Below are 19,752 nucleotides of genomic sequence, written 5' to 3'. Positions count from 1 at the left end.
CCTACCTGCTCAGGAAGGCCCACCAGCGGCTCTACTTCCTCAGGAAGCGGAGGTGTGCTGGACTGGGGGGTCCCGTCCTAAAGTGCTTCTACAGGGGTGCGGCGGAGAGCATCCTCTCCACCAACATCACCGTGTGGCACGGCAGCTGCTCTGCAGCAGACAGGGATGGCTCTGCAGAGGGTGGTGAAGGCTGCACAGAGGACTGTAGGGGGTGGCCTACCTATCGCCACTGAAATCTACACGAATAAGTGTAGAAGTCGGGCCACCCACATCATGGCAGACCCCACCCACCCAGCACACAGTCTGTTCCAACCCCTCCCCTCAGGCAGGAGACTACGGAGCATCCGCAGCAGGACCACCAGGCTGAGGAACAGCTTCTTTCCAGAGGCTGTTAGACAGTTGAACTCCAGTGGTGCTCTGTAGTCACCCTCACGACACCCCGTATGTCACCGCAAACGCACAGGGATTTGGTGCAATATGGTGCTTTTTTAAGTGCAATTGACTGAGCACCCGCGCACTTTAAGCTGCTACTTTGTAAATAAGATTGCTGTTCAGACACTTTATATATTTTACATATTTAACTTTTTTCTTTGTTTATCTTATCTTATTTCTCGAACGAGCTAACTGGGACCTTCAGAGGGGTATTCGTAATGTCCCATGTCAAAACGTGCGTCAGCATGACAAATAAAGATCTCATTCTGATCCTGTGCACTGCAACTCATGCTCATTATGGCCATTAATCCTAACTTCCTCATTTTGATTAAATAAAAAAGAAGCACATATCAGAAAAAACTGTTTTTTCATTTTTGTTTGGTAGATTGAAGTGTTTTGAGTTAATGTTGATGAACTGAATTTGAATTTATCAATATTTATGTTATTTATTTTTCAGTGTCAAATGGTGCAATAAGTCAGTCACAATGTTTGAAGTTTTAATTTTTTAATTTCAGGCAAAATTATGCACTTAAAATCTTTTCTGTTACAGACTTTTCTGTTACAGACTAAAAAACAATGATAACAATGATAATGATTGATAATGAAGTTCTTTGTTGTAAGTGGAACTATTGTGTATTTTTTTTCTTTGTTAATAAGGGCACAATGTTATGCAGAGGTCTACTTATAACAACTTAATAGACAGATGATAGTCTTTATAGTCTCAAAGGGGGAGTGTTTCCTTCTTGCTGGGGGGCACTGTTCTAGGGCCACATGCTAATCAGGAAGAGCTAAATGTTTGCTGACTGGTTGTGCATGCTAGGCTCCCTCCTCTGCAGGTACTGTTGATCATAGAGCATGTTACTCACTGCCGTTTGACTATTCATGCCTATTTATTTAATTTTATCAGGGTGGTTCTCTCTTCCTGGAGGACACAGGCTTCATTTTACAAATGATTTCACCTCACTGAGACCTGAGCTGCTGGGCTGTACAGGTAATTTTGATTGTACATTTTATGTCTTGCATTGGAACATGTTTGTCAAATTGCTGGTTTGTTTGGTAACAATGGAGCGTGAACCAAGATTCTCCTGTGCAAATGTGCTGTGGGACAGCCGAACAGACCAGAAGGGACCCATTCCTAACCCTAACCTCTAACCCTAATTTCTAACCCTAAACCAATTCCTAACCCTAACCCCATGCCTAACCCTAACCCTAACACCTACAACAGAAAATGAAGGTTCACCACAACAGGAATAGAAACTGTTATAATAAACGACTGTATCTGTTTTAATAACGACACACCAGTCTGGTCTGTTCTAGTTACCTCTGCTGGGCACAAAAGGTTTCTGATTTCACTAATGTATATATATTATTTATGTATTTTTGTATGACAACCCCCCCCCCCTGCCACAATTGCACAAATTTCCCGACTGTGGGACAATAAAAGATTATTATCTTATCTTATATTATCTTAATCATCAATAATTATAGCCTGATCAGTTACAAAAGTGATTGATCTATTTCCAAGGTTACTAAAGGAGGACACAAGGGGCTAAAGGAGGACAGAAGGAAAGAAAATGAGCAGGAAGATGATGGAAAAGTGATTTGAATAAATGTATTATTATTATAATTATCATTATTCAGTCTCTACGTCAACCAAAACAGAAAGGATTAAATAGTAACAACAAAGAAATCCCTGCTATAACTAGTATAACTATACAGTATTATGTCAACTATAACTAGTATAAGTCTGACTTTTATTATAACAAGTATAACTTCCTACGACTAGTATAACTATATTCTAACTAGCCCTAGGTATAATGATATTATAACTAGTATAACTATAAGTTATGAATGTGGACCTTTAAACTTTTAGTTTCAATCCCATGAAAAATGGGCGGAGATTCCTGAAAGTCATGTGATGCTGATGCTGTCTTCAGCTCCTCGGCTCCTTTTTGCTGCCTCGTGGCTTGTTGCCAAGCAATGTGTCCATCTCTGTGATTAGGGGCGGAGTCAGCTGACTCAGAACCTGAAGCAGATAAAGACAGATGCCATTCGACCTATCACAGCCTGCTGGGATGAACACATGACAAGATGATGGGCAGCTCGTTACCATGGCAACCACTGTTACTAATACTCATGGGGTAGTGAAGTAACACAGAGGTTACTACATTTACAGCGTGACTAGTTACAGCATACACATTAGCACACACTAGTATCACGTTAGCACACGCTAGCCTCACGTTAGCACACGCTAGTGTGACATTAGCACATGCTAGTGTGACATTAGCACATACTAGCGTTCACGTTAGTACATGCTAGCGTCTCGTTAGCATAGGCTAGTATCACATTACAAATTAAGAAGAAGAAAGAAATGCACTTTCTTGCTCCTGTAGGTAATTGGGGGTTTTTTTCACTCACGGTGTTATTTTTTGTTAGTATATTGAGACATGCATATATCTGTGTACAAGCCCCTGAAACAACCACACACAAGGGGCTTGTAGGCATGCAATATATACAATGTGAGGCAGAGCGACGGGCAGCTCCTTCTTTGGTGCGCCGCGAATAAGCATGTTTTATGGGGGGGTGCCTTGCTCAAGGGCACCTTGACAGTGCTCAGGAAGTGAGATGACGCCTCCCACTGCCAGCTCAACCTCCAAATGTTCTGGCCCATTCGGGTCTCGAACCGGCAACTTTTGGTCCCCAGTCCAAGACCTAATGGACTGAGTTACTGCTGCCCAGGACTGAGCTACTTCCCCCCTGTACTTAGCTTAGCACACGCTAGACAGTGTGACATTAGCACACGCTAACATCATGCTAGCACACGTAGTCCGTCATGTGAGGGTGGGTCGTGTAGGTACCCTGATAGAACCCAGGTTCTCCAGCAGCTGCTCTGTGTTAGAAACGCCCAGAAGAACCGAACCAACGGCTTCACCACGAAGACACCACGCTGAGAGAGAGACAGTTGGTCAGACAGACAGGTGCTCAGACAGACAGACAGACCAGTGCTCAGACAGACAGTTGGGCAGACAGACAGGGGATTAGACAGGCAGACAGGTGGTCAGATAGACAGATAGGCACATGGTAAGACAGACAGGTGGTCAGACAGACAGGCAGTCAGTCAGACAGACAGGTACCTATGGCCAGCTGAGCAGCAGTGCACTTCATCCTGTCGGCCAGCAGATGGAGCTCTTTGATTTGATTGAGCTGCTTCTTCCCTTCATCACTATTGAGTCGATCTTTCAACCAATCGTAGCCCTGCAGACATCGAGGATGTATCACTATGGTAACACATGGTCTGACTGTACATTGGTTTTTGGTGTTTGTTGTGTGTTGACGTGTCTACAGACCTTGATGGTGGCCCTGGAGCCGTCTGGAACGCCCTCATTGTATTTCCCTGTCAGCAGGCCGCAAGCTAACGGAGACCAGGTCATGGTTCCAACACCTGGGGGGGACACCTCACGGTGAACTAGGAGGGCTGGGTCCAATTCAGCCTATGTTTAGTTGGTGGGTTTGGGTACGGTTTAGCCTGGATTTGGTTGGTCTAGAGGGTCTAGGACCAGTTAGGCCTGGGTTTGGTTGGTGTAGTGCACATGTGTCAAACATAAGGCCCGGGGGCCAAATATGGCCCCCACATCATTTTATGTGGCCCGCGAGAGCATAAAAGATCAGAGTGTCTAAAAATAAATAGGTCAAAAGTGTGCTTTGACCAAAACTACATTTTCCACAATGCAGTAATTAAGCCCATTTTAATGTCTCAAGTTGTCCATCCATCCATCCATCTTCCACCACTTATCCGTAGTCGGGTCGCGGGGGCAGCAGCTTCAACAGGGAGCCCCACACTTCCCTTTCCCCGGCCACATCCACCAGCTCTGACTGGGGGATCCCAAGGCGTTCCCAGGCCAATGTTGAGATATAATCTCTCCACCTGGTCCTGGGTCTGCCCCAAGGTCTCCTCCCAGCTGGACGTGCCAGAAACACCTCCCTAGGGAGGCGTCCCGGAGGCATCCGCACCAGATGCCCAAACCACCTCAACTGACTCCTTTCCACGCAAAGGAGCAGCGAATCTACTCTGAGCCCCTCGCGAACAGCAGTGTTTCTCACCTTATCTCTAAGGGAGACACCAGCTACCCGCCTGAGAAAGCCCATTTCAGTCGTTTGTATCCGCAATCTCATTCTTTCAGTCATGACCATAGGTGAGGGTAGGAACGAAGATTGAATGGTAGATGGAAAGCTTTGCCTCTCGGCTTAGCTCCCTCTTTGTGACAACAGTGCGGTAAAGCGATTGCAATACAGCTCCTGCTGCCCCAATTCTCCATCCAATGTCATGCTCCATTGTTCCCTCACTCGTGAACAGGACCCCAAGATACTTAAACTCCTTCACTTGTGGAAGGACCTCATTCCCCACTTGGAGAAGTCAGTCCACTGGTTTCCTGCTGAGGACCATGGCCTCAGATTTGGAGGTGCTAATCCTCATCCCCGCCGCTTCACACTCGGCTGCAAACCGGACCAGTGAGCGCTGCAGGGCAGACCGATGGGGTCGGGTGCGCTGCCATATGGGTGGCAGTGATGACAGGGGGTCACGACGGACCAGACCCGGGCAGCAGAAGTTGGTTTTGGGGACGTGGAATGTCACCTCACTGGCGGGGAAGGAGTCGGAGCTTGTGTTGGAGGTGGAGCGTTACCAGTTGGATCTGGTGGGGCTTACCTCCACTCATAGCCTGGGTTCTGGATCCAAACTCCTGGATAGGGGTTGGACCTTGTTTTACTCCGGAGTTACGTCAGGCGTGAGGCGCAGGGCGGGTGTGGGGATACTCACAAGCCCCCGGCTGAGCGCCGCTGTATTGGAGTTTACCCCGGTGGATGAGAGGGTCGCTTCCCTATGCCTTAAGGCTGTGGGGGGGGGGAAACTCTGACTGTTATTTGTGCATATGCACCAAATATCAGTTCAGAGTATTTGGCTTTCTTGGGGTCCCTAAATGGGGTCCTTGAAGGGATCCCTGCAGGAGACGCCATTGTTCTCCTGGGGGACTTCAATGCACACGTCGGCAATGATGGAGACACTTGGAGGGGCGTGATTGGGAGGAATGGCCTCCCTGATCTAAACCCGAGCGGTGTTATGTTGTTGGACTTCTGTGCTAGTCACGGATTGTTCATAACTAACACCATGTTCGAACACAAGGATGCTCATAAGTGTACCTGGTACCAGAGCACCCTGGGTCGGAGGTCAATGATGTATCTTGATGTATCTTATCATCTGATCTTCAACAGTGTGTTTTGGACACTCGGGTGAAGAGACGGGCAGAGCTGTCAACTGATCACCACCTGGTGGTGAGTTGGGTCCGTTGGCAGAGGAAACCTTTGGATAGACCTGGTAAGCCCAAACGAGTAGTGCGGATGAACTGGGAACGTCTGGAGGAGGACTCTGTCCGTGAGGCCTTCAATTCACACCTCCGAAGGAGCTTCTCGTGGATCCCTGTGGAGGCTGGGGGCATTGAACCTGAATGGTCGATGTTCAAAACTTCCATTGCTGCAGCTGCAGCTGAGAGCTGTGGTCTCAAGGTCTTGGGTGCCTCAAGGGGCGGTAACCCTCGAACACCGTGGTGGACCCCGGTGGTCAGGGAATCCGTCCGACTGAAGAAGGAGGCCTTCAGGGGCATGTTGTCCCTGGGGACTCCTGAAGCAGTTGCAGGGTACCGACGGGCCAAAAGGACTGCAGCCTCGGCTGTGATGGAGGCAAAACAGAGGGTGTGGGAGGAGTTCGGAGAGGCCATGGAGAAGGACTATCGGATGGTACCAAAGCTGTTCTGGAGGACTGTCCGACACCTCAGGAGGGGGAAACAGGGGACCATCCAAGCTGTATACGGCAAGGATGGGACACTGTTGACCTCGACTGAGGAGGTTGTCGGTCAGTGGAAGGAACACTTTGAGGAACTCCTGAATCCAACTACCCCAACTGACCCATCCTCTGTTGCAGAGGCAGATCTGGAGGATGATGGGGGATCCGAGTCAATCTCTAGGGGCAAAGTCACCAAGATAGTTAAACATCTTCATGGTGGCAAAGCCCCGGGGGTTGATGAGATTCACCCAGAAATGCTGAAGGCTCTGGGTGTTGAGGGGCTGCCATGGATGACACGCTTCTTTAACATTGCGTGGAAGTCTGGGACAGTGCCAAAAGAGTGGCAGACTAGGATGGTGGTTCCTCTTTTTAAAAAGGGGGACCAGAGGGTGTGTGCCAACTACAGGGGCATCACACTCCTCAGCCTCCCTGGGAAAGTTTACTCTAAGGTGCTGGAAAGGAGGGTCCGGCCGATTGTCGAGCCTCAGATTGAGGAGGAACAATGTGGGTTCCGTCCTGGTCGTGGAACAACGGACCAGCTTTTTACTCTCACAGGGATCCTAGAGGGGGCTTGGGAGTGTGCCCATCCAGTCTACATGTGTTTTGTGGACTTGGAGAAGGCGTATGATCGAGTCCCCAGGGATATACTGTGGGAAGTACTGCGGGAGTATGGGGTGAGGGGGCCTCTCCTCAGGGCCATCCAATCCCTGTACGCCCAAAGTGAGAGCTCAATCGGGTTTTCGGCAGTAATTCGAACTTGTTCCGAGTAGCTGTTGGCCTTCGCCAGGGCTGCGCTTTATCACCAATTCTGTTTGTGATTTTCATGGACAGGATATCGAGGCTTAGTCGTGGTGAGGAGGCTTTACAGTTTGGTGGCCTGAGGATTGCATCGCTGCTTTTTGCAGATGATGTGGTCCTGTTTGGGTCTCAAGTTGAGTTTGATGTTATTTTTCTTTATTCACTTGGATAGTTGATTGATGGCATTCTGTGGGTTTTTTTCATAACCCTTCAAATTAAAAGGATTTATGTTATAACAGAAAAAAACCCCAACATTTTTCTGTGTAACTGTAATGTTTGTATCTTGAATAAGTAATAAATTCAGAGTTATTTATCATTAAGGAGTAGTTACATTTTATTTATTTATTTATTTCACCGTACTCCCCTGAGAGCTGCCACCTTATCATGGTGGGGGAGTTTGAGTGCCCGGATCCCAGGAGCTATGTTGTCAGGGGCTTTATGCTCCTGCTAAGCGTTACACTTGGCAAACAGGTTGTGGGTGACGGGCCAGACTAGGAGCAGTAGCAAAACCCCTATGGCAAGTAAAACAACAAGGACTGTGACGTCGCCTGGTATGGCACAACCGGGACCCCACCCAGGAGTCAGGCCCCGGGTTGGAGTTTGCTTGGTGTGAGCACTTGGTGGCCAGGCCAGGCTCAGCCCAAAAGGACGATGTGGGTCCAACCTCCGGTGGACTCACCACCTGGGGTAACCGGCGGGTGGTAGAGTACAATATTGCATACAATGTTGTACTGTTGTCCTCATCAAACCTAGACCTTCAGGGTGCTCTGGGACAGTTTGCAGCTGAGTGTGACGCGAGTGATATGAGGATCAGCACCTCTAAATCCGAGGCCATGGTTCTCGACCAGAAAAGGGGTGTGTGCCCTCTTCAGGTCGGTGGAGAGTCTTTGCCCCAAGTGGAGAAGATTAAGTATCTTGGGGTCTTGTTCACGAGTGAGAGAAGGCTGGAACTTGAGACTGACAGACTGATCGGTGGAGCTTCCGTAGTAATGCGGTTGCTGGATAGGTCTGTCAAGGTGAAGAAGAAGCTGAGTTGCAAAACAAAGCTTTCGATTTATCGGTCAATCTACATTCCTACTCTCACCTATGGTCATGAGCTTTGGTCATGACCGAAAGGACAGGATCCTGGATGCAAGCGGCTGAAATGAGTTTCCTCCATAGAGTGGCTGGGCGCACCCTTAGAGATAGGGTGAGGAGCTCAGTCCCCACGGAGGAGCTCAGGGTGGAGCCCCTTCTCCTCCTTCTCGAGCGCAGCCAGCTGGGTTGGCTAGGGAATCTGTTTCGGATGCCTCCTGGTTGCCTCCCTGGGAAGGTGTTCCGGGCATTTCCTACTGGGAGGAGACCACGGGAAAGACCTAGGACATGCTGGAGGGACTATGTCTCTTGGCTGGCCTGGGAACACCTCAGGATCCTACTGGAGGAGCTGGAGGAGGTGTCTGGGGAGAGGGAAGTATGGGCATCCCACCTGAAACTGTTGCCGACCCGGCCCCGGATAAGCGGTTCAAGATGGATGGATGGATGAGTTACATTTAGTTACATTTATAAGATACATCTGGCCCTTTGAGGACAGCCGTTAGGCTGATGAGGCCCTCTGTGAAAATAGTTTGACACCCCTGGTCTAGTGGGTGTGGGTCTAGTGTCACAGGAGGAAACAGAACCAACCAGTGTTCACTGGGTTCTGGTTTCATTTGTCAGCAGGGACCAGGTCCATTCAGCTCCGTATGTAAATGCAATGAACAGGGAGCAACCCAAACCAGAAGACTGCAGAGCAGCTAGTAGTAGTTAGCAGCTAGCAGCACTTAGCGGCTAGCAGCATCTAGCAGCATCTAGCAGCGTTGTGTGTGTATCAGGCGTCCCATACCGATCTTGTGGTAGAGCTCAGGGAGCAGAAGCTCCACCTTCTCCCTCTGGAAGTAGTGATACTCAGCCTGTTCACACACCGGAGGAACCAGGTTGAACTGACGTGCAATGGAGTATGCCTCCTGATAGACAGACAGGGGAGACACACACACAGGTCAGATAGACAGGTTAGACACACAGACAGGGGAGACACACAAGTGAGACAGACAGACAGGTCAGACAGACAGGGGACTTCCCTGAGGTTCTACTGAGGTTGTACTGGGGTTCTACTGAGGTTGTACTGGGATTTTACTGAGGTTCTACTGGGGTTCTTCTGGGGTTCTACTGGTGTTCTACTGGGGGTTCTACTGAGTTTCTAATGGGGTTCTGCCAGGGTTCTACTGATGATCTCCTGAGGTTCTACTGGAGTTCTACTGAGGGTCTCATGGGGTTCTCTTGGGGTTCTACTGGGGTTCTATTGAGGGTACTCCTGGGGTTTTACTGGGATTCTCCTGGCATTCTACTGATGTTCTACTGAAGTTCTACTGGGGATCTACAGAGGTTCTACTGGGGTTCTACTGGGGTTCTTCTGAGGTTCTACTGGTGTTCTACTGGGGTTCTACTGAGATTCTACTGAAGTTCTGCTGGGGTTCTACTGGGGTTCTACAGAGGTTCTACCATGATCTCCACAGCGTTCCAGCGGGACGTTCCCCAGTACATGGCCAGACCCTGATCGATCACAAACGTCATTGCTCGAACAATCTCTGAAACCACAGAAACACGTCATGTGACCAGCTCTGACCTCTGTGTGTGTGTGTGCATGTCTGTGTGTGTGTGTTTGTGCTCACCCTCCATTGGTGTGTTGATGTCGCTCCTGTTGGCGAACACGACATCTACGTAGTCCAGCTGCAACCGGTGGAGGGACCCCCGCAGTCCTGGAACACAACAACATGCCTTCAGAAACCCCCCCACGCAGTCCTGGAAAATGATGGTGTCATGAGGTCATGAGGTCACAGGTCCAGATGTTGAACGGGCTGGCTGCTTTCAGCTGTGTGATGATCAGCTGATTGGATCCCCTCTGCCTCACACTTAGCGTTTAGCATTTAGCATTATAAAGCAGCTGATGGCTGCCAGCAGGATCCATGATTGATGTCGAACAATCTGAGTGTGTGTGTGTGTGTGTGTGTGTGTGTGTGTGTGTGTGTGTGTGTGTGTGTGTGTGTGTGTGTGACTTCCTGTCAGAGGTTGGGGACTGGATTAGACACATGCACACACACACACACACACACACACACACACACACACACACACACGCACACACACAAGCACACACACTCCAGTGTGTACTCACTAGTTAGGGTCAGTTGAAAGTGTTTACCTTCAATAATGTGTTTCCGTGACAATCCCCGCTCCGTCTCCGCCCTGGAAACGAGGCACAGGTGTTAGTGACAGTCGTTACGGAGATGGGCATCCAGGTGTTGGCCTTGCTCTCACTCACTGGCCCCCCCAGTAGATTTTAGTGGTCACCACATAGCTGGACCTCCTGAGGAGAGACAGTCAGGTCGCATCACACAGACAGGCAGAGAGATGCTCACACAGACAGGCAGACAGATGTTCACACAGACAGGAAGACAGACAGGCTTGCTTACCTCCATGCTTTCTTCTTCAGGATGTTTCCCAGAGTCCTCTCTGCCCTGTAACACAAAACGAATGAAGTCCTAATTTAACGGGAGAGGCAGACAGACAGGCAGACAGACAGACAAGCAGGCCGACAGACAGGTAGACAGATAGACAGACAGGCCGACGGACAGGCAGACAGGGAGGCAGGCAGACAGACAGTCCCTTACCTCCCTGAAGAGTAAACTTCTGCTGTATCAAAGAGGTTCACTCCATTATCGTACGCCACCGTCATCACGCTGTCTGCCATCTACACACAAACACACTGTTGTTTACGGGAGGCATGTTTACCTTTGTTGTTTACCTCTGTTGTTTACCTGTGTTGTTTACCTGTGATGTTCCGTTGTTTACCTGTAATGTGTACCTCTGTTGTTTACCTGTAATGTTTACCTCAGTTTTTTGCCTGTAATGTTTAAATGTGATGTTTACAGATGATGTCTACCATAAGGATGACCTCTAACTGAATAGCACAGGTGTAACTGCTTGGTATATCTGCCTGTTGCACCTCCTTCAGTTCCCTTTGAGTGCAGATTCAGGGTCATCCACCGGTCCTACTGTCCACTGACGTTTCATTCCAAACACCTCTCCAGGTGGGGGATGGGTGGGGAGGGGGCTGACCTCATTGGGGTATTGTGCCCCGAATGATGTCCCTGCTTCGTGACCATATCAGCCTCCTCCCAGCTCCTTGATGGCCTTTCTCAGGCTGGATCCGGTAAATCCCGTAGCACAGAGGAGCCAGATTGCAGATCCTCCCACACAAAGCCCCTGCATCCGACCTCCACAGGGTGATTTGTTGTGGACCAGCCTTCGCTTCTGCATCTGACCGGTTCACTGTACTTTGACCTCTGACCTCCTGTGCTGCTGCTGTTCCCTCTTTCTAGGGCTATGGACCACATCCCGTCTGGCCTCTCTATCAACTTTCTCAGCACCTGGTTGGTTGTGCTGCCATCAGAAAGTTCCTTGTGATAGCTTGATGTTGCACCATGACAGGATGTGTTGAAGACCTGCAATGTCCTTGATGCACAGGAAGCACTTGCTCTCGCTTTCAAACAGTAGGGTGATGTTTTGAGGGGATGGAGGGTGTCATATGTTGCCCTCACAAGGAAGCTGAGTCCAGACTGTGGAGTTCGCTGGATTTCAGACCAAGTCATGACTGCTGATCGTGTTCTACCAGAAAATCCATGCTCCTTGTTTGCCATGAGACACAGCCTTGATGAGGCAAATGTTCTCTACCACTTGATACCTTTCCCACCACCATGTTCTTCCTCTGCTCCCTTGCAGCTTTGGACCAGAACTGGACTAGTTGCCTCCAGCCTAGCCTTCCCAACTGTCTTGAATTCTTCCCAAGATCTCCTTGTGTTGCAGCCTGGAGACAGCTTGATCCACTTCACCCTGGGCGTTTCCCTTCTTCCCAGTATGGACAGTCTCCGCTGTGCCCATCACAGCTTCATCTCTGGAGTCCCCCATCTTGAGGATAAGGCCAGTTTTCTCCTGCCTATACCCAAAGCTGATGGACTTCATAGAAAGCTACAGACTGTTCTTGCTGAAGAGACCTATGTCAGAGGGGGAGGCCAAACCACTTCCTGATCTTACGTTTGGAGATGCCGTCCAACTTGCTGACAATGGAAGATGGAATTTTGTCTACTTTAGTGGCAACATCACACACTGGCACAGTGTGAAATGGTAACACCACACCTTCAATTTCACGGGAAGATGGCAGCGTTCGATCCTTACAAGCCCCTCCCTCAGTTTCTTGTAAACCGTCCATCTGCCTGTCTGAGAGCTGATGTATACTCACTCCAGCGGTATCTTCTCTCCTCCAACTATGAACACTATCCTCTCAACCTTCACCTCTCTTCTGATAGGCTCCTAGACTTTGACAAGAGGAGTCATGCTGTACATCGGGTGGTTTGGAGGATACTTATCATATCATCCATGGACCCTCTTACAGTGGGTGCCTTCCTCCTGATGATAATGTCAGGCCTCCGGCCACTTGCCTTGCTCTAATGACAAATACTTTGAATGCCACCACAAAGACAATACAGTACCTGACCAGGTGCGTTTCTGATAATCATCTACAGAAATGCACCTTGTCAGGCATATGGAAGAATTTCAAAGAAAATTCAAGCAACTTGTGTGGTACTGAGCCATAGGCGTTTGCAAGGTCCAGCCATACCACATGTAGGTCGCTCCTCTCTCGGATGGCACACCGTACCTGCTCATAGATCATGCATGCTCAATGCACACCGTAAAGCCTGGCAGCCCAGCCTTTTGACAACTTGTGCCAATGCAGCCATTTCTGCTGAGGAAGCTGGCCATCCTTCTTTCCAAAACTGAGAAGAAGACTTTCCCTTCCACATTCGTCAGGGCAGTAGTCCTACACTGGCTGATGTCGGTGGAGTTCTGCTCCTTAAGAATGAAAATTACAACTGCCTCTAGCCATTCTGCTGGAATGGATTGCTTCTTCCACCCAACACTCTTGAGATTTCACAAGATGTTTGTCACTTGCGAACAGTTCTTATATGACTTTTAAGGACATCCAGTCGGTTCCGGTACTCAGGCTGATTCGGCCTTTTTCTTAGGACATCTTTCATTGGCCTGGGTGGGGTCTTTGGGGGAGTCTGGACGTGGTGCATGGCCTGGTGAGTAGAATGGTATATCTTTGGCTGCATCTGTGCACCGGTCTTTGATGTGTTGTTCTAGATCCTCTTTCCAGTTGGCCAGTTTGCCACCTTGCTTTCTGTCCAGAAACTGACGGGCAAACAGGAAAGGATCTTTGAAGAAATCTTTCCTTTCCTTCTCCTCCAACTTACAGCACTTATTGAGTTCCTCAGCCTGGCAAGCCTCTGCTTGAGGTCTCCCCATAAAACCTTGAGGCCTTATTCTTCCTCTGGGGATGCTTTCCGTCACCTCTTTCGTAGTTGTTGCATGTTAAATGTGAGCTCATCCATGTATTTCTCTCTTTATCCTTTCTGCCTCTGGGCTGTGGCTCGCTTGATTGACCATTCTCCAAACCCCTTTTTGGATTCCTCATAGACGATGTTGTTAAGCAAAGTTGGTTTACACTTATTTTTCCGAGGGAATTCTCCAGCACTCCTTTCAGATGGTCACATCTGCACCATTCCTCTTGTGTTTTGCCTTTGGCCACATCATCTTCCAACACTTTTCTGTTGATTGACATGGCCTCTCTGGCTGCGTGACTCTACGGGGACAGCATGAGCATCTCTCACTGGAAACGCCTCCATTTCCTCTCCTACATCCACTGACGTTGCCCTATCAGCATTGCTAGTTTTTGTCTCTGTTTATCACAGTGAACACATGACTACTTACAGTTACATACAGTCAACTATGTAATCAATGAAGGACCCCTTCATTGATTGCCTTAGTGGGTTCAAACTTTCAAACCCTGAAGCCCATCAGCTCTGAGATTCCCCAGATGCGAAACCAAAGGTTACGTCTTCAGAAGAGATGGGCGATAAATAGCCCATGCCCTCTAACGAGGTTGACCTTGTGAAGCATAACTGGAGAGAAGAAGTCTCAATAGCACCCAAGACAGGGTCGTGGGTTAGGGAGTTAGGGTAAGCGTTAAGGGTTAGGAGTACAGGTTAGGGAGCTGGAATTAGGGTTAGGTTTAGGTTTACAAATACACCGTGATATATATCCAACACAATAACTGTACCTCATCAGAGATCTGTGAACCGAAAGTCACCCACGTTCCTGAAAGAATACAAGGCATCAGCAACTGCATGTGTTGTTGAATTATTGTATTATTGTTGGTTGTCTTATTGTAGTGTTGTATTATTGTAGTGTTGCATTATTGCAGGTGTATTATTGTCATGTTGTATTATTTTAGTGTTGTATTATTGTAGGGTTTTAGTATTGTAGGGTTGCATTGTGGTACTGTTGTAATTTGTAGTGTATTATTGTAGGGTGTTGTACTATTGAAATGTTGTATTATTGAATGGTGTTATATTATTGTGGTATTGTATTATTGTAGGGTTGCATTAGTGTTCTATTATTGTAGGGAGTTGTACTTATTGTAGTGTTTATAACTGTAGGATTGTATTATTGTAGGGTATATTATTGTAGTGGTGCATCATTGCAGTGTTGTATTATTGTAGGGTGTTGTATCATTGTAGTGGTGTATTGTTGTATTATTGTAGGGTTGCATTACTGTAATGATGTAATATTGTAGGGTGTATTATTTTCGGGTGTTGTATTATTGTAGTGTTCTATTATTGTAGGGAGTTGTATTATTGTATTGTGTTGTATTAATTTGGGATGTTTCTCACCCAGTCCCAAACACGACACTCTGAGTCCAGATTTTCCCAGGTTCCTGTAAAACATTTGAATCAATCAGCTAATCAATCAGCTAATCAGTCAGTTAATCACAGCTGTTTGTGTTCAGTAATCAGTATGCCAGTCGGTGGCGTACTGATTCATGGCGTGGGGTTGGATGGACCTCCTCCTTGGATCAGATGTGGGTCACAATGTGTTGTTCAGAGGGCAGCAACCCTATCTCCATCACCGAGGCCTGACCAATCAGTTCACAGCTGAAAACCAGCAACAACCCGCTGACGTCCTAGGTTTCAACCCAATCATGCCCGATGAGCCAAGCCATCCGTCAACCAATCTCATGTTAGCAGGGTGTGATCATGAGATTAGAGGAGAATTTAATGAAACCTACACCCACTGCCAGGGTCAAAGGTCACGCAGCTAAGACCGATGCCACACTGATTACCACAGAAACAGTCAGTCGGCAAAACACGATTATGCATGTCCACGTTGTTAGTACCCGTCAGTCCCATTCACAATAATCAATAATCAATGTCTGACAGACATTCATACTGTATTTGATAGGTCATCTCCGACGGAGATATCGCGCCAAGCGGGTAGTGTTGAAAGGGCTAGACTAACGGCTAGAGCCACAGGTTAAATTTCCTCCTGGATTAATAAAGTATTCATCTATCAATATATGAGATCTAATCAATGGCTCTGATCACATCAACAGCGTTCACACACACACACACACACACACACACACACACACACACACACACACACACACACACACACACGTTACCACCTCAGTGATCTCACCTGTACTTCATGTTGCCATGGTGACCGATGGCTTCTTTCATGTTGGCATGGCCTAGTACGAGATTCCTGTTTGCTTGCTCCACCTTGAGCTTTGGCTGACAGGTGGGGACATTACCTGTGCTCAGTGCAGTTCTCCTGTCCTTCAGGGGGTGCTCACTAGCCCCGCCCACATTACACACTATGGATACCTGCATCCTGAAGCCACACCCAAAGGTCACTGGTTACTATAGTGACGGAAATAACTGATGAGTGGGACGTTAACTTCATAATGTGAATGTATGCATCAACACACACACATGCAAACACACATGCACACACGCACATGCAAACACACACATACAACCACAGACACACATACAAACAAACACAAACACCAGCACACACACACACATATGGAAACAAACACACACACGCACACATATGGAAACACACACACACAAACACACACACTCTTAACCTCAGTCATCCCTGATCTGCTTTGAGGAAGAGAATGAACGTGGTGATGATGAACAGCCGTCTGCCTTCAAGAAAATAAAAAGACATCCAGAGGAAAGAAAAAAGAAAAGATCTCCTGAAGAGACAGAAAGTATCTGTGTTCTAAACGGAACTGACAGAGAGAGAGAGAGAGAGAGAGAGAGAGAGAGAGAGAGAGAGAGGAGAGAGAGAGAGAGAGAGAGAGAGAGAGAGAGAGAGAGAGCGTCCTCTGGTGGTGAACTATGTAGAACCACAGTTCACCAAACCTCTGATCAGCACTGAAGCATCTCAGTCCACAAAGGAACTGGGAAACGCTTGATCCCTACAGATTGGTTCTGATTGGTGGGTTCTGATTGATGGGTTCTCCTGTTCTCTTCCCACCTGAGCTTATCCAGGATGCTGCGGCAGACGGAACTGCCAGGATGGAACTCCTCCCACCAACTTGAGAGGACAGTTCACATCTGCTTTGGAGAAACCTTTAGAACCTGAACCTCAGGTGACTCCCCCGGTGTGATGGTAACTCACCTGTAGGGCATTTTGTTCTGCTCCACGATGACATCACACTCCCTCAGGTAGACTTCCAGCCGCCGCCGCTCCATCAAACCCCTGGCAGCCTCCAGGATGTGCGTCGCCAGGAGGAAATCCTGTCTGTTCCTAGGTTCCCTCTTCCTGTCTCCCCCCTCAGGGCGGCCACAGCTCACCTTGGTCACCTTCACCTTCTTGTTGAGCCCGTAAAGTTCCTCCATGGAGAACTTCCCTTTAGCACCCGCTGCCGACGCCCCCCCTGCCACGCCCACTCCCGACGCTCTGCCAGCAAACATGGCTGCACTAGCAGAAAGCATAGGGCTGATGTTAGCACCTAGCATCAACTAGCATTATCAACATGAACCTAGGAGCTAGAATTAACAACATAAAGCTATGGAACTAGCACTAACAACATGAACCTATGGAGGTAGCATTAACAACATGAGCCTATGGAGGTAGCATTAACAGCAGAACCTATGAACAAATGGACTGGACTCAGAACCGACACCTGGACTGAGGTCACAGTAGAACTTCAGCATTCATTCTGGTTCCATGTGCAGCCCCACTATGGGAAAGGACTCCCAAGTGTGGGGGAAAACTTCACTGTGGCGTTCTGTCTGGTTCTGTCTGGTTCTTGTCCATGGTGTTTGGACTCAGGGCCAAAGTGAGACATCTGTCTGTGTTCTGACCACCATCATCATCATCAACATCACCATCACCATTACCATCACCATCATCATTACCATCACCCATCACCATCAACATCACCATCATCATCATTACCATCATCATCATCACCATCATCACCATCACCGTTATCATCATCATCATTATCATAATCATGTTAATCATCAGTATCACTATCATCAATATCATCATCATCGCCATTATCATCATTATCATCATCACCATCATCATCATCATCAGATTCAGTTTTCTATTAATGCCCCACTAAGTCTGTAGCTTCATCTGTGATGAACATGCTGTTCTTTATAAATTACCTGTTTATCTGGAGTCCACCTGTCTGTCTATCAGAGACCTGTCGTCCACCCACTGCATCCACCTGTCTGTTTTTTAGACAGACTAACAAATCTGTCTGTTTTTAAGGCTCTGATAGTAATCCAGTTGGTTTAAGCCCACCAATCAGAGCTCAGATGTCATGTCATGTCAAGTCATGTCTGTCTGTCTGTCTGTCTTGTTGTCTCTTTCTCTGCCTGTATATTTAGGATGGATTAAACCTCCTAAAAATATCAACCTCTGGACAGATGTTTAGTGTGGCCTTTTGCCCAAATCCTGAATTAATCTGAGACACACACACACACACACACACACACACACACACACACACACACACACACACACACACACACACACACACACACACACAAACACACACACACACACACACACACACACACAAAATCATGCACTGGTTCGGTCATTCTCTGATACACACTCTACAATTTAAATGCAAACAAAAGTCTCATGAATTTGAACGATCTATAACAGTCATTCACTCATCCAAATAAATTAAATGTAAAATTTGATGTCTGAGTTGGTTGACAACACATGGTAATGAGAGAGGTGTTGATTTTAGGGACGGGAATTTCACAAGTCAAGTGACTTATACCCGTCAGCCCTTTATTTTTCGGATCTTGTTGTTGATGAAAGTGCGGTGTGAAGTCTGTTGTAATAACATGTCCGGAACGAAAATAAACTAAACTAGGGCTGAACCTCCTGACCAACATGTTGAGGGTTTGATGTCCTGCACTGAAAGGGTTCAGCAATGGCTGACACCATCCGCCGTAAACGACAGGCTGAGGATGGAATGACCCCGACTACCTCTCCAACCAACATACCATCATGCTAATGCTAACATGTTCTGAGTTCTGAGTCAATCAGTGTGAATGACTGGAAGCTGGAACAGATGGAAGGTCGGCGCCCAGTTTCTATCAGGAATACACTCACGAAGCTGCCCCCTCCAGCTCTATCCCCCCTCCCAGCTCTAACCCCTCCCAGCTCCATCCCACCTCCCAGCTCTAACCGCTCCCAGCTCCATCCCACCTCCCAGCTCTAACCCCTCCCAGCTCTACCCCCCTCCTAGCTCTAATCCCTCCCAGCTCCAACCCCCCCCCCGGCTTTAACCCACCCTCCCAGCTCCACCCCCCAGCTCCAACCCCCCTTCCCAGCTCTACCCTCCAGCTTTAAACCCCACAGCTCTAACTGCCCCCAAGCTCTAACTACCCCTCCAGCTCTAACACCCCCCAGCTCTTACCCCTTACAGCTCTAACGGCCCCCCAGCTCCAACTCCCCCCCTTCATTCCTTACTAACTCAGGGCAGATGTGTTAGGATCAGAGGAAACGTGAGATGTGAGCTGAAGACATGCAGCAGCATCCTTCAGCAGTTCACCACCAGACAATATTCCAGGAGTCTCTGGCATCCACAAGAAGGCAGTGAAGGGTCAAAGGTTGAGGTGTGGTGAGATTAAGAACACTGTTTTACCACCACATAAAAACCAGACAGGATTCTATAGTGATATCATCATTGTGTTAAAACCAGACAGAATTCTGTTATGACATCATCGGTGTGTTAAATCTAAACAGGATGTGATTAAGCACTACAGTGTGCCCTCACGCATTTGCGTATTAACACTCGCGACTTCACCTCATCGCAGATTTTTGGTAGGCAGTCATGTGATACCGTACACGCATTCTATTGGTTGAAGGCATCCAAAAGTGTGCTACGTTCTCCATGAGACACAAAAGTGCTTTAAACAGTCGATAAGAGTGTGGGAAAAGGTGATGAGACAGAAGGTGGATTGATATCAGTATGGGGAGGGTTCATAAACGTTAAAATTATTGTAAATAATAACATGAATAGTTTGTCACTATATTGCAGAATTCATTATTCACATGTGGTTCCTGGAACGCATTTACCGCGGGTAACAAGGGCACACAGTATACAAATAAAGGTTGATTGATTGATTATCATCAAACCCCCAAAAAAGATGCAAAAGTTGGAAAAAAACCAAGTAACAATGAGTGCTTTCTTGCATAAAAAACAATCAAAA

At 47.8% G+C, this 19,752-nt stretch overlaps 1 protein-coding gene across 3 annotated transcripts; it reads right to left on the bottom strand.

The window, feature by feature from the left end:
- Positions 1-2,192: 2,192 nt before the first annotated feature.
- On the bottom strand, positions 2,193-17,748 carry LOC137590437 (voltage-gated potassium channel subunit beta-2-like). Of its 3 annotated transcripts, XM_068308061.1 has the most exons (16): positions 17,683-17,748; positions 16,682-16,984; positions 15,683-15,877; positions 14,875-14,918; positions 14,262-14,299; positions 10,753-10,832; positions 10,555-10,599; positions 10,404-10,448; positions 10,284-10,327; positions 9,754-9,840; positions 9,584-9,669; positions 8,928-9,048; positions 3,780-3,874; positions 3,567-3,687; positions 3,291-3,379; positions 2,295-2,458 (listed from the first exon to the last, which is right to left on the bottom strand). In XM_068308061.1, the coding sequence occupies exons 2-16, from the start codon at positions 16,975-16,977 to the stop codon at positions 2,366-2,368; spliced, it is 1,479 nt and encodes a 492-aa protein (XP_068164162.1). In that variant the 5' UTR covers positions 16,978-16,984; positions 17,683-17,748; the 3' UTR covers positions 2,295-2,365. The 3 variants fall into 3 exon arrangements, with proteins under 3 accessions (XP_068164163.1, XP_068164162.1, XP_068164164.1); XM_068308063.1 differs by lacking the exon at positions 15,683-15,877; XM_068308062.1 differs by lacking the exons at positions 3,291-3,379; positions 15,683-15,877 and having other exon boundaries at positions 2,193-2,458.
- Positions 17,749-19,752: the final 2,004 nt, after the last annotated feature.

This window comes from Antennarius striatus, chromosome 23, assembly GCF_040054535.1.
Source record: "Antennarius striatus isolate MH-2024 chromosome 23, ASM4005453v1, whole genome shotgun sequence".
Classification (NCBI taxonomy): Eukaryota; Metazoa; Chordata; class Actinopteri; order Lophiiformes; family Antennariidae; genus Antennarius; species Antennarius striatus.
Note: the sequence above shows the minus strand (reverse complement) of the source record. Positions and strands in the feature narration are given on the sequence as shown.

Excerpts from the sequence above, each read along its gene's own strand:
- LOC137590437 (XM_068308061.1), bottom strand. The coding sequence starts at position 16,977 with ATGTTTGCTGGCAGAGCGTCGGGAGTGGGCGTGGCAGGGGGGGCGTCG. Across the intron at positions 10,600-10,752 it reads GAAGTTTACTCTTCAGGGAG|GGCAGAGAGGACTCTGGGAA; the intron begins GTAAGGGACTGT and ends TTTGTGTTACAG. Across the intron at positions 3,875-8,927 it reads TGAGCTCTACCACAAGATCG|GTGTTGGAACCATGACCTGG; the intron begins GTATGGGACGCC and ends TGTCCCCCCCAG.